Source organism: Sceloporus occidentalis, unplaced genomic scaffold, assembly GCF_023333645.1.
Source record: "Sceloporus occidentalis isolate IW3139 unplaced genomic scaffold, rSceOcc1.0.p SCAF_72, whole genome shotgun sequence".
Lineage (NCBI taxonomy): Eukaryota > Metazoa > Chordata > Lepidosauria > Squamata > Phrynosomatidae > Sceloporus > Sceloporus occidentalis.
Window position 1 is genome coordinate 2,931,941 of NW_028317052.1, and position 14,634 is coordinate 2,946,574.

A 14,634-nucleotide genomic window follows, 5' to 3' on the forward strand; every position below is an offset into this window, starting at 1 on the left:
GTCTTCCCACAAAGCCCGCTGAGGGGATAGACTGGAGTTAAAATACATCTAAGGACCCTTTAAAGTTTCTCATTGACTTTTCATAGAAAAGATGTGATTCATTGTTTGCAAACTTGGATAAATACACCTAATTGTATTGGTTTGTAGTTTAACCTGCGTTTTTCACATCATCTGAAATGTTATTTTAGTTTTTTTTCACCAAATACACCTATATAACTGTGGTTTCAGATTAAAATAAAAAATGTATGAGCAATGAAAACCCATTTCATCTTGCATATATAAACTTACTTTTCTTAAGTAATTTGATTATTCCTCCACATTAAGCGTTATCGCCCTTATAGTTTAGTTGCTTATTGTTGTTGAATGGTCGAAGAAGCAATAGTAATGGTGGGTGATGGGTAGACGGCCTCAAGGTAGTAAAGTTGATCAGTTAATGCTTGGACTGACACTCTGAGACACATATCTGCTTCTTTGACATAAAGTATCTCCAAAAGAATAACAAACTGTCAAATGAAAACCCACAGGCTATTGACATTTCTAGTCTTATTTAGTTTTTGTCACTTTAGCTCAGTTTAGAAAATTAAGTCCTGTTAGGGTGCATGCAGCATCAGTGTGAGGAAGCAGAGGTCTGTAGGAATAGACTTCACATTCCCTGGGCCAGTTAGGAGATCAATCTCCCCAACCGTCCCCGTTCCTCCAGTGCCTCCAGTTCCTCCAGTGCCAGACAGTTCAGTCCAACTCTGTAGAGCACAGCAAGTTGCTGGACACCTCATCAACCCCTGGTCTGGTTTTAATGTACGGGGCGTCATTCACTTATTGTAGGCTCCAACATTTCAAGTGCCAAAAACACCAACCACACAGACCAGCTGATTTTACATCTCCCTGGGGTGTTCAGAGGAGATCAGAGGATCTCTCCAACAGCCCGTGATCCCAGGATAGTACCTGATAAGCAGGGCTGTCCCGAGTTTGGAAGATGGTGTTTAGGCAGATTGTTATGTGGTCTGGGGCTCTGCAAAAGAGCAAAAACAATGAAGCAGTGATCGCTGATTTTTTATTTTTGTTTTGCATTTTGTTACTTTTTTTTCCCCACTGATTCATACTCTTTCATTCTCCCCTTTAATGTCCCCCACCTTCTCAGCCAACGGCTTCTGTGTCCTGATCTCCTTAAATGCAGCTCTGTTTCTTCTCTTCCATCTTCGTCTTCTTTTTTCGTCAACTCTTCCCTGGAATCAGCTCTGTTAACCCGACCTCACAGAGTGCTTCCTCACTGTGTAAGTAGTCCAAGATTCCAGAATATTGCAGATGGATTCATGGAGATAGTGAAGGGTTTCTCCACCTCACTCTGTGAATCCGTTTGCTTTATTCTGACTTCTTAGAATACTCACGCAAAAGACAGACCCACAGCGCACCCTGTGGGGGCATCCTCTTCCTTGTTCTTCCAAGTGGCCAGAATATGGCAGATGGATTCCTGGCAAAAAAGAAGGGTTTCTGTGCTTCTCTTTCTCAGTGAATCTGTCTGCATTATTCTGGCTTCTTGGAGTACCTACACGGAAGGATGGAACCTCGGCGAAGGAATAGCATCTCCCGTCCCTCGAATCGGGAGAAGGTGTGTGCGGAGGCTCCAACCTTTTGCTGAAGCACTCCAAGAGGCCTCTGAAACCTCCCAACGTTCCCAGTTAAAGCTGGAATAGGTCAGAACGTGGTAGATTGGAGAGGATAGCTACAGTGTGGAAAAGCAGTTTATAAATTTATAACAGGGGAAATGTTTTCCAGACCCCTGGCACTCAACGGGTTAAACTTAGTCTCCCAAACCATTGTGCTTATTTACAAACAAAAAAACACAATCTATAGATTTTCAATAACTTATTTAACTTTTATTAAAAGCTCTGATGGCAGCAAGTCCACTCAAATAACGGGCTGCCTGTGGTGTGTCCTAAATGAAAGTCTTTGATTTACGGTCTACATGATGGCTGGGGGTCAATTGGCACAAATGATAAGAGCGGCCATAAGTCACAGTGATAAAAAGAATGGTGTTTGGGTTTTCACTATAATAATCTGATCACTTGACAAATGGCGCACTTGTAATGGTACGCTATACGCATAGTATTGATCCCGCACGTCTCTAATCACAGTTTGTGTTTACTTATTCTATGTACAGACCTGTGCTGAGAAATCAGGAGTGTTTTTCTCCTAGATTATCATTAACCATCTTACGAAATAAGCGTTAGAATAGCTCTATGCATTGGCCGGTTTTGTTGCATGTCTGGTATTTGCTTTGTACTTTTGTGTCCTGGCAGCAGATGCGGGGGTTGAGTAAACAAATGGGGATTAGGAAGATCACCATGTTGATGTTTATTACCTGAAATACCCTTTGATGTTTAGATAGCCCCCCCCCCCACCTTACCCTACTTAGGGCTTGCTATGTGTGCTAATAGGAGCCTTGATTAGTACTGCTGTAAGAGGGCGAGGATGAGTGTCCGAATTACTAACTAGTATTTACTTGTTTTATTTAGTTTTTTTGGGGGGTTATTTATGTCACAGAGGACAGGAGAAAATTATTACGAAATTTGAAAATAAGTCTGTTGTAAATTATGTTAAGTTGTGACCTAAAAACAGCTGTGCATTGAAGTATTGCTTAACCCACAGACGTCCTCTACATCTGTAACCTTGTCATTATATTAAGCCCACATGCATATATGGCTTGTATAGAGACATAGAATATCAACAGTGCCCATTCCCACTGAAACCTATTATCAGTCATCAATTCAGGATAGCCATATGTCTATCCATGTATGTTTAAATTCCCTCACTGTATTTATAGCTACCACTTCTGCTGGGCAGAGGCTTCGTGTATCTACACCTTCTCAGTAAAGTGAAACTTCCTTACGTTACACGTATTCCAAACCATTACGCTTGGGTTTATTTTCTACCAAATAAAAAAACAAAACGGCCAGAGGATTATAAGCGATGCCCCGAGCCTGTCATAAAAAATATTCCGATCCGCTCGTTTATATATGGAGGAAGGAAGCTAAACATGATGGATTCCGGTCCCTGAATAATTTAGAACACACATATATCATATAAGCTTTCAGGTGTAACTGCAGTAATATTAGACCTGTTTAGTTCATGTGTGTAAGGCATTTAATACAATAATAGTTGAAAGTAGGTGAAAATGTACAATGTTGAATATCTCATACTTTTCATTTATTATAAATGTGTGTGTGATAAAATATATATATCCTGGCTTGGTGCAGACATGTGTAGATATGATGTTATATGTCATATATGCATTCGAGGATCCATTTTTCTGCCTCTTCGGCTCTGTCATGAAAAGATGAAATCTTTTTGAGTGCCGTGTAATATCAAACTATTATTCGTCTGTCACTGCCTTGGAGACGTGAATAGAATAAGCCATTCTCCACTTTCTCTTTAGATTAGAGTAAAAGAATCCCTTTCTGTTGTAACAGGCATAGTAAAGTGTTTTAGACTTGACGTGCCAGCATATAGCGAAGCCAACTTTAAACAATAATATGTTATATGACTCTGTATTACTATTATTACTGTTTTATATCGCACCATCATATTCTGTAGCGCTGTATAATGGGTAAATGGATATACACGTTGTACACAGGGTGGAACATGAAGGGAGCCACTAAAGTTACACTCTAAAGGACTAGCCTTGTCTATTTTGTTTCTATTTGTTAAAGGCATTCTCCAGTGCGTCAGGTAGCCTCCTAAAAAAGAAAAAACAATAAATTCCTATATGAGTCTACTATAGCTATAAAAAAAAAAAATCCTTTAGGAAAAGCTGCAGCTCTGGAGATGCAGCACACCTCGTCTGCAAAGCAGCCAATCCATGAGAACATTCTCCCATTTACACCTATGGCTGAGTCAGCACTACAGCAGAGTGGTGGTGAGCCAATTGCATGCAAAAATCGCGGGGGAGGGGTGGGAAACGGGACACATGCACTAAACTCCATATAGAACCATGGAATGTGACAGCAGATAACTATTCCGTCCATCTAGTCTGCACATTTCTATGATGTAGAGACTCAGACTTTAAACAATCGTTCGTCTCACCTTAGATTCAGGATAGAATAATACCTATCCCATGTTTAAATTGCCTCACTGTATTGACATCTACCCCTTCTGATGGGAGGCTCTTCCTTTTATCTACCACCATATCTGTTAAATAAAACTTACTTATATTACATCTAAAACCTCTGACAATCCAGTTAAAGACTACGGCCTCTTGTTCTAACCTTTCCCCTCTAGGGGGAAAAAAAATCCCTCTTGTACTTTAAATAAATTATTTGACGCATAAAAGTGTACCTGTGCCATGGCTAGAAACTGGTGGGCTCGTCAAGAGTCTAATGTTCATATACCTGGTGCTGCTGCCATATTGCCATCAGGAGGTGATTACTGAGTATGTAAAGTAGGTGTTCTCGGTGAAGCGCAGCTTAATTCGAAGGTGAAGGATCTGTGTGCCTGATATTAGACGTATCTGGGAACATCCAGGCTTCAGATACCCGGAGCCCAGTCTAGCTTTGAGTTTGAGTACTTTGATTTCCTAATAATAATAATAATGATTGATTTCTGGAGCCCTATTGCACTCCGCAACCTACAGTACAGTGGGTAATCTGAACATAATGAGTAGAGCATCACATAACAATTTGGACAACAATAAAAATTGACAATATACAGAATTGACAATAACATGTGTTAAGACGGATGGAGAAGAGGCCCTGCTTTTACTAGTTTACAATGTGTTAGGGGGTAGATGGTGAACAAGATTATACACAAACTTTTTGTGGGAAAAATATTATTTCATTATGAGGTCATGCACATGGCTGTTGAAGCTTTTGTAAACCGCTGTTATAATACAGAAGAGTGTCATGACCTGGGTTTGATGTGCTCAGCAGTGTGATGCCACCATGCTTAAGGTGGACATCTTGAAATCCACAAGTTTGGCCTATGACCAACTTTCACGTTGGGTCCTTTCCCTAGCCATGTAACCATTTTTTTAGTAATACCGGCAGGATTTATCTGATGTTGGTGGAATGTGATAGACGGATGTCTTTAGGAGCTGGTCTAATTTCTGTAGAACCCAGTGATCATGTATCCAAGTATCTCAGCAACATTGTACTTTTTTTTTTTTTTTTTTGGTCTACCTTTTATTTTGAGGTGTAAATGGAATTTCTTTAAAATCTTCTTTAAAAGAGGGAGCCTCTCCTTTATTTATTTAATCCAAAGCCTGTTGGGGGTGTATTTTTAATTTCTTTGTCAGCAGTCTGTAAGAAGAGCGTTAGCCTTCAGGGGCTGAGCAGCTGCCTGCATACAGATTAACACGGGGATAGACACCTTTTGCATCTGAATAAAGATTCAGAATGTGTGATAATTGAGCAAGCCGTCCAGATGAATTGAACCAGAGCATGTTTTTTAGCCGTGGTTTCCCCCAACTGCTGCGGTCAGAAAAACCCGCAGCCCCAGCGTTCTAGAACTGACAGGTTTGTGTCGGCCCACCGGCCTTTGTGTAGGATGCTTTGTCAGAGGCGAGCGGTCTGTCTCCTTTCATGAATAATTGAGATGGTGTTGTGTTCTGGATGAAAATAATAACATTGCCGACATGCACTGTAGGTTGCTTGACAGCATGCAAGGGGAGCCTATGGATGCAGTCGCCGGTGCTGAAAGGGTTTATATGGGAGTGGATATTTGGGAGCGTTAGAAATGCAAATAGAAACTCCAGCTACCCCTTTTCTACAAATAGGAAGAGCCAGAAGCTGTAAGGGACTGTGGGTGTGGTGCTTATGGGAACAAAGCCTGGCTGGTGGTCCTGTCTGATAAATCATTGGTCTTTGCTCCGCTCCACTGGAAGGCGCGTACTTTACCAGAGCAGTGGAATCTATGGATTGGTAGCTGACCCTTCCCCCGAGTCGCGTAACGTAGCCCTGCACTGGGGTGGTGATCCTATCATGCTGATGAGTAAGTAGGAACGCCTCTACTCAATATTTGCTCATCACGTATGTGTGCGATGATGTAAAGTTTACACTCCCTGGGAAAACCAAGGCTTTCGTTCTTTACTTCTGACCGTATAGGAAGTGGCTAATAGCACTCGGTACAGAAATGGTTAAATAAAATGCGCTGTCTTCATGACTGATGCCATGTTCTAGATTTACCTAATGTAACAGTATGTGTTTGGCTGTCATTTCTAGCTTTGTCATATCCTTTAATATGTGTCGCTGTTGCCCACACTTCTACACAAGTGTCTTCATTGGCGGTTTGTATCACATCATGTGTCCTGCGTCTTGTTGGAACCTGCTCTTTGCACTCTTGTCTCAACATACTCGGTGCTTCACTGCCCCAGACAGGAGAGGTTCACTCAAAACACCTACTGCTCGTGGTCATTCTCTGTCCTTCACTAGTAGCTTCTACTTTATCATGTCTAGTTTAACAGTGCCTAACCCCCAGGCAATTCGTGTTGGATGATATGTAACCTTATTCTGTTTTATGTATAGCCCCATCACATTTGTTATGGGAGTTATAAGGACATTATAGGTGGTGCATCACTCTAAAATGTGGATTTACAGCATTGAAAGTTGAAGAGGTCCTTGCCCACCAGCTTACAGTCTAGAAATGTACCCGGTTTCAGATGATGGACTTAGAGCATAGGGGCTTTGGATACCCCAAAGAGGCTATAGACTTGAGCTAGGCTGTATTTTCTGGATTTTACAAGGACCACAGAAAGTCGCTTCGGGTAGCATATTACACACCAGGGTAGCCTCTAGAAAGATGCTGAATTAAGATATTAAAGCACATTCTGTACACGTCTAGAGGATCTAAAAACTAAACTTGAAGTACACTTCAGGTGCTGTGGATTTTAACAGCTGTGCACAGAACTATTAACTAGGAAGCGGTTCTTTTTTCTATTAGTTGTTTAATACACTGCCATTGAGTTCGTTATGCCGGTTCCTTTGTGTCAGGCAGAAAGAGATCACACTCTGTGTAATTGGCACTCGCTGGGAGAGTGACAGTTGAACAAAACGCATGCGTTTGCTATAGAGGATGTGCCCGAGCCTGTCGGCCATCTTCAGCCCATCCCAGTTACAGACCCCCATTACTGTCTATCCAGTCAGACTGAAAAACATTTTTGTACATGCCTGGAAGGGATTGTATTAGAGCAGGGGTGTCCAACCTGCGGCCCTCCAGCTGCTGCAGGACTACATCTCCCATAATGCTCTTTCAGCGAAGGGGCTGGCTGAGGAGTATGGGAGATGTAGTCCTGCAGCAGCTGGAGGGCCGCAGGTTGGACGCCCCTGTATTAGAGCAATGTGACATAGATAGAAAAGGTTCAGCTCCAACAGTAACTCTTCAGGACTGTGCCTATGGCAAGGTGAAATAATTTGGCTCCAGATCCGTGGCTTGCACTAAGGAAGGGGGTTGGCAGTAGAGTTTTCAGTTTCAACTCTTCAACTTCTCTTCAACTTCTCTTTACATTGTGAAGTTCAAGCTTCTGTTGCAAGGAAAGCTTCAGGTTCCCTGTATAAACCATATTTAAGTGAGATTTATTAAATCGGTTCACTGAACCATGTATTGTGCAGGGCCAGCTCAGCCCCTCTTATAGAGAAATTTGCCAGGGATGGCCCTTCATAATGTATATTGAATTCATGGCGTTTAACCCACAACTCTCCTGCAAATCTTTCTGCCACTTCCCTGTGAATAAACCTCAATGTCTACCAACTTCCTCCCAGTATTCACTGTCCACCAAGATGGAGAGGAGGAGGTAACATTGTTTACCGGAAGCACATCGGTGAAGCATAGACTGTTTGCTTCCCTTATCTCTGTTTCTTTTAAAAGAATATATTTTATGTGAAAGAGGTGCTTTGAGAAATTAAAATTTGATGGAAACGGCAAAAGAAACCATGCAAGCTTTATATAACGTAATCTGATTTTCTGTGTTGGCCCAATAAGAGGTATAAACTTTATTCTTTTTTTCTTTTCTTGCATTTTTTCTTTCCTTTGAACAGTGCAGACTTTTGTTAAAATGGGTCTATATTGGGAGTCTAACATGTCATTGTAGAATTTTTGGTAATTTAATAGCCGTTTCCTAAAGAAGAGAGAATTCTAACAGTGCCGGCATATCTTTTCAATAATGTACACGTAGAGTATTGATGGATCTAGGCCAGGGTTTAATAAACTGTTTAAAATGTATTTATTTATTCTTGTTTTGTTTGTTATAAGTGCTATAACACGTCAAAAGGTTTTCATCAGTGTTTATAGATAAAACTGTATTTCTGTATAATATATAGCTTATTGTTTTTTGGAATTTTTTTTTTCTCTGAAAACAAAACGTTCCTAAGCTTCAGTTAAAATATAAAAAAAAAAAAAAACCCATCCAAAATTATTTATCAATAGAAATCTTGTATGTATTAAATCTTTTTAATGCATTTATCTTCCTGCTAAAGAAATACTGTTGGTAGGTAGTATGAAGTATTCAATAGAGGTTATGTTTTCACTCTGAAACCTCTTGAATTTATATAGTTTGCATTTTAGTAATTGGGTGTATATTTCTTAAAGGAATTGAGTTATTGTAATGCACAACTGCCAGTCGTTGTTACCCAAACTTTGTGTGTGTGTGTGTGTGTGTATATGTATATATATTATTATTATTATTGGGAGCTACGTCACATTATATAGCCATATATTGCTTAGCCCGCCAGTTTACATACATGGCTTGTCCCGTTTCCGATGTGCCGTCACAGAGACGGTTTTATGTAATAAGATGAATAGTAGACAGGACATATTTAAATCTCACAGAGCCCATTTGGGGCAGTTAAGGTAGAATTGAAGTGCTGGCAGAGAACAGAGCTTACCACAATTATTAAGCAGGTGGTGAAAAGACATTTAGCAGCTTATCAGATCATCGTTAGAAACATGAGATTTAATTAGTCTTTCGGTTTACTTGTGGTTGATGTTGCTATAAGGTGTGGAGGGGGGGTTCCTTTAGGAAATTAGCGTCGTTATGGGAATGTTGTTTTACCTAAAGGTCTGGCAAGGATCCGTTCTCTAATTGTAGTACTCTGAAATTAATAATGACGTAGCTTTTTTGCTGCGGTTCCAGTTGTAACTTTTTCCAGTTTTGCAATTCTGGAATGTAATTAAACAGTTCTTTATTAATAATTAAACTGTTAAGCAATTCATGTCTAATCGATGATTATTATTATTAGTCTTTGTATTTGGTCTTACAGAAAATGGTTTGTTAGTGGCATAGTTCTAATTTTATTAATAAAATAAACAGGCATCTAGTTTTCTTTGGAATCGGCCATTGAATTAAGCTAAATATTATGTAAAACTACTTTTTGTAAAGCCAGTTCTCAATCGGGGATTGTCTATTAAAAGAAAAAAAAATTGAAAAACCTTTTAAATTCGAAATAATACACAATGAAAAGATACCTGCTTTTCAGATCTCTTAACATTGCCCACCACCTCAGTGTGCTTGCATTTTTTTGTCGCTAGAGAGGTGGTATAATGGCTTCTGCTTTTAAAGCTTTGGACTAGCCCAAGACGGCATATGTTTGTTCGTTAGCTGGCTTCCAAAATAAATGGCAATGCATGATTAAATAGAGTATAACTTTCCTTTTTTAGTACAGGGCACCAGTTTAAGCAGTTTAAGAAATCAGAGGACACCTGTAGTTTTTTTATTCTGTTCTAGAAGAGGGCATGCGGACCAATGGCTTGGGAGTTATGGATTCTTGGAATACTTTGCTTCCTTTAAATTCTAAGGTGATGAGCAGAGCACCCACAACTCTGTTCTAATGGATACAAACCTACAGCCATTTTAGCATCTTAGCTCAGAAATTGGCGAGCCACTACATGCATGCATCACTCACGTTCTCTGATACTATTAGAAATGCATTTTTAACGTGCGTCATGGAACTTGGGGACATATATTAGTTTGTTTTCTTATTTCTACACCACTTATAACTTGTGCTAGAATAAAAAAGGGGAGGTCAAGTTATTGCATATTATAGACCACATATAAGCCATGCGTCATTTTAGTCACACATTTTGACTTGTATATATGTAAAAACTGCTGTAGTTAAAACATTTTAATTATCTAGTGAGTAAAGTATTTTTTTTAAAGGTTAGGTCTTCTTTAAGCAAACAGGTGAGATTACAGAGCCATATGAGACTACATTTTAATTAGCAGTCATTAATGTGAATTTAAGATGTATCACTTTTAAGGAGTGCCCTTCAATGTGTCAAATATTACAATTAAATTGTTTATTTCGGGCTCCGCCAAGCAGGCCTTCATCAGGAAGTTACAATGCACAATACATATTCTGTGTTAGTGTAGCCATCTATATCAAGAAGCTCACGTTCTGGGGAATCTTTGTCTTTGTTAATGTTCATGAAGCTATTCTGATTCTTTTCTTCATTGTCTCCATTTACAGTTGAATATTTATTGAAATAGGAGCAGCACTGGATAAAGAAACAGAAGTATTGAGCCTGTTTTGGAGACCTTGATAAACCTTGTATTTTAAAAAGGATTCAACATGTTTAACTTGATGAAAAAAGACAAGGACAAGGACAAAGATGGCATCAGAAAGGAGAAGAAAAAGGAGAAGAAAGAGAGGATGTCAGCAGCAGAACTAAAGAGCTTGGAAGAGATGAGTCTAAGAAGGGGCTTTTTTAACCTTAACCGGTCTTCCAAGAGGGACTCGAAGACTAAACTGGAGATTTCCAATCCCATACCAATTAAGGTGGCAAGTAGCACGGAGTTGAACCTCACTGATATTGACTATGATAATGTCAGTAATAGGGGTAGTGTCCTCTATGATTCTGGACATCTGAGCACTGCCAGCTCCAGCGATGATTTGAAGCTAGAGGAAAGCAGCTTTAAAGGCAGTGTGCTTCAACGTGCAGCCAAATTTGGCTCTCTGGCTAAACAGAATTCTGGGATGGCTCAAATGGTAAAAAGGTTTTCCTTCTCCCAGAAGAGCCGAGATGAAAGTCTGTCTGAGACCTCCACTCCCTCAGAGCACTCTGCTGCTCCCTCCCCGCAGGTTGAGATTAGAACATTTGAAACACAACTCAAACACGGTTTGCCTTCAGTACAGGTAACACCACCACACAATGCGCAAACCGCTGCTTCTGTGCCAGAAGTGGTAGGAAAGACCTTCCTGGCTGATCTGAGGTTGCCTTCAGTACTCCCACCACAAGCTCCAGTACCAAGGGAACTGGAACTGCAGAGAAGAAACACTGGAGACTTTGGTTTCTCGCTCCGTAGGACAACCATGCTAGACAGGGCACCGGATGGCCAAGCGTACCGGAGGGTTGTGCACTTTGCGGAACCTGGTGCCGGAACTAAAGATCTTGCCTTGGGCTTGGTTCCTGGTGACCGGTTAGTAGAAATTAATGGGCGTAATGTGGAAAACAAGTCTCGTGATGAAATTGTGGAGATGATCCGGCAGTCTGGGGATACAGTGCGGCTAAAGGTGCAGCCTATTCCTGAACTGAGTGAATTAAGCCGGAGCTGGTTGAGAAGCAGCAAAGGGCTGAGGAAAGAGGCTTTTGACGTAAGTATCATCTGGAATAATTTCAGTGTGCTGTGAATGTGACCAATAACTTTGTAGCTTTCGTACTACCGGTTGGCAGTTTTGCTGTATTTGGTACAGTTCTAGCTGCATCCCTAGAACGATTAACTGCCTTTAGTTTATTGAAATGATATACAATCTGCTACAGCAGTGCATTTTCACAAGTTGTCTCTCTGTGTAAGGATATTTGTATGTGTCATTGGAAATTATGGGGAATTGCAGCTCCCGTGATGACCTTGTGCTTGGCACCTTGGTTTCCGTTCTGATTGCATGGTTCTGATTAATTTGTTCAAAAAGAAATAAATGCTTATATGTTGGTGATTAGGCCATTTGTCTTTGTTGAATGGAAACCAGTACTGTGTTTTACAGTTGTAAAGGAAAGAACACTTTTTGTGATGTAGTTCTGAATTATGTGTCGTTCAGCTTTTAACCCTTTGAAAGCCTGGGGAAAGGGCACCCACTGTAAAGCTTATCTCCTCTGACTGCCTGGGAACTCGGGAAATCTTCAGATAAATGGGCAGATTATTTGGGTTATGCCATCTGATGACTCCTTTTTACTTTGATTTCGTTATGTGAACATCTTATGTGGCTCTTTTCTCACCATTCTTGTAACCCTATAAGTGCCAGACAAGTGCACAAATTACCGTATTTGCTCGATTATAAGACAAGGTTTTTTCCAGGTTTTTTGCTCTGAAAAATACCCCTCGTCTTATAATCGGGGTCGTCTTATAATCAGACCTCAAATAGGTCTGACTATGAGACTGAGATCCAGGATCCTCCTGTGTTATGCCCCCCCCCCCAACTTACCAGTGCTTCTGAGTCCCCGGTGCTTCGCGTGTAGAGCTCTACGCGATTCACGTAGACAGCTTCCGCTCAAGCAGAAGTTGTGTACGCGAACCGCGTAGAGCTTTACACGCTGCCCGGGCTAAGCACCGGGGACTCAGAAGCACCAGTAAGTTTGGAGGAGGGAGGGGGAGGGAGTGTTAAATGGGGGGGGGGCATAAGGCATTTCTGGAGGCAGAGTGCTCTGTGAAATGCCTTTTAACCCCCTTAATGCCACTCTGCCTCCAGAAATGCCTTATACCTCCCTATATGCCACTCTGCCCCATAATATGCCTTTTAACCCCCTAAATGCCAGAGTGGCATATAGGGGTATAAGGCAATTCTGGAGGCAGAGTGGCACATAGGGGGTCAAAAGGCATATCATGGGGCACAGTGGCATATATAGGGTTAAAAGGCATAGCCTGGGGGCAGATGTGCATAACTGGGGGGGGGGGGGCAGGTTGAAAAAAAAAAAAAGGAAATAAAAACAAAATAATTTTATCAATCATAGCTTTTATTAACAAACAATTGTTCATAGTTTACATGAACTAACATTTACTGGTAAAACTTTTTTCCTATAGGGTCGTCTTATATTCAGGCTTTTTCTTTTTTTCCTAAATTAATATTCAGATTTTGGGGGGTCGTCTTATAATCGAGCAAGTACGGTATGTTCACCTCTTTTGTCACAAGCCTGCTGCTTAAAGCAGCCAGAATCGGTTTGTTAGGACCAAACCAAAAACGGCGTCTGATGAATGCAAAATGAAAGCCGTACCAGCGATGATTTCAAATCCTTAAACACTTATATGCTGTGTTATTGGGCTACATAATGCTACAAATCATCCAATTAAAAAACAAACCATCTATAGCATATTGCCGCTATAAACTATGTCATAGTAGCAGGTTTAATATGGATGTTTGTAAGCTTCAGTAAGAAAAGGTGGAGAAATTTGTATATACTATAAAGTCATTTTAAAATGAGGATCATGGCGCATTATTAAGCAGACCGGAGGATGTTTTGCAATTCACATCTGTCTGACTTGTCGGTGGAATCCTGCCATTCACAGCAGTTTCCATGGGTAGATAAATCATAGTTTTTAGAACAATGGAACCATGTGCCTGTTTATACACGAAAGTCATGTGACACACGAGCTTCTGAAATCTGCATCCAATTAGTGTCCATGATAAGCACGTGTCGCATTAAATCATCTGATTAACACAGCTGCGCACACGCTATAAAACAATGAATGTGGTTACGCCGTGCCAGCGCATCGTACAGTGCCAAGCAGCATCTGCCCATCAAGCTTCATCACATTCTGCCCAAGGCATTGTTCGTTTAGAAACAGAGCTGGTGTCTGTACGTCCGTACCCAGCATTGTGTCCAGCTGCTGTTAAGGGCATAGGTAATACTGCAGCTGCCCCCCCTGCATTCTGCCCCCCAGTACTGGCGCATACCCTCTCACATAGTTTTTTTCATTTAAATACATTTAGAAGGAAAGTATATTTAATTCCTTTACAGACTGCAGTGCAGATTGATATGTAATTAATTGGTATTAAAAGTACTGCCCAGGGGCAAATAAGTGTCAATAACCCTTCTTTAATTTCTCCAGTCTGTCTTCACCTAATCTGACTCCTTGATCCACATTTAATGTGACTGAAAAGGCTGTTCTACACCGAAGCTTCTTACGCCTTCAAAGTCTTCTAGGGACAGCTTTAACCCTTCAGCCTGGGGGCAGACCATGTTATATCGCAGCCCACAACATATTATTTGAGCAGTGCTTGGTATCTAGGTCGGCCAACATACATTCTTCAATAGGGATTGTATAGGAAAAGCATATCATAGTCATTGATCTTGGTGAGTAAAACTGTAAACAACAAGACGTTTAACCCCTTCACGACCTTTGCCGGTTCAGGACCGTCATGACAAGAAGGTCACTAAATGACCTTTGACGGTCCTGAACCTTCAAAAAATTAAATAAGCTTAGAAAGTGATCAACGATCACTTTCTTCGCTTAAACGGCGTTACTGTAATGCCTCGATGTCGAGGCATTCAGTAACGCAGAGATCGGCATCGGGGGCCATGTCTGGCCCCTCCCCGGGGCGTCAACAGCCGCCATACATTGTATGGCGGCGGACGCCCGTTTTAAAAGCGTTTAGGAGGCGATCAACGATCGCCTCCTAAACTTAAATGGTGTCGCTGGAATGCCTCGATCAGGAGGCA

General features: G+C 41.0%; 1 protein-coding gene across 6 annotated transcripts in view; it reads left to right on the plus strand.

Moving 5' to 3' along the window:
• The first annotated feature begins 10,553 nt into the window (after positions 1 to 10,553).
• Positions 10,554 to 14,634, plus strand: part of LOC149286095 (unconventional myosin-XVIIIa-like) — a 128,108-nt gene continuing 124,027 nt past the window's right edge. For all 6 annotated transcript variants that reach the window (XM_089494364.1, XM_089494365.1, XM_089494366.1 and 3 more), the window contains exon 1: positions 10,554 to 11,576. In XM_089494364.1, coding sequence (XP_089350490.1) covers positions 10,554 to 11,576 — 1,023 coding nt within the window. The remainder of the gene's footprint in view (positions 11,577 to 14,634) is intronic.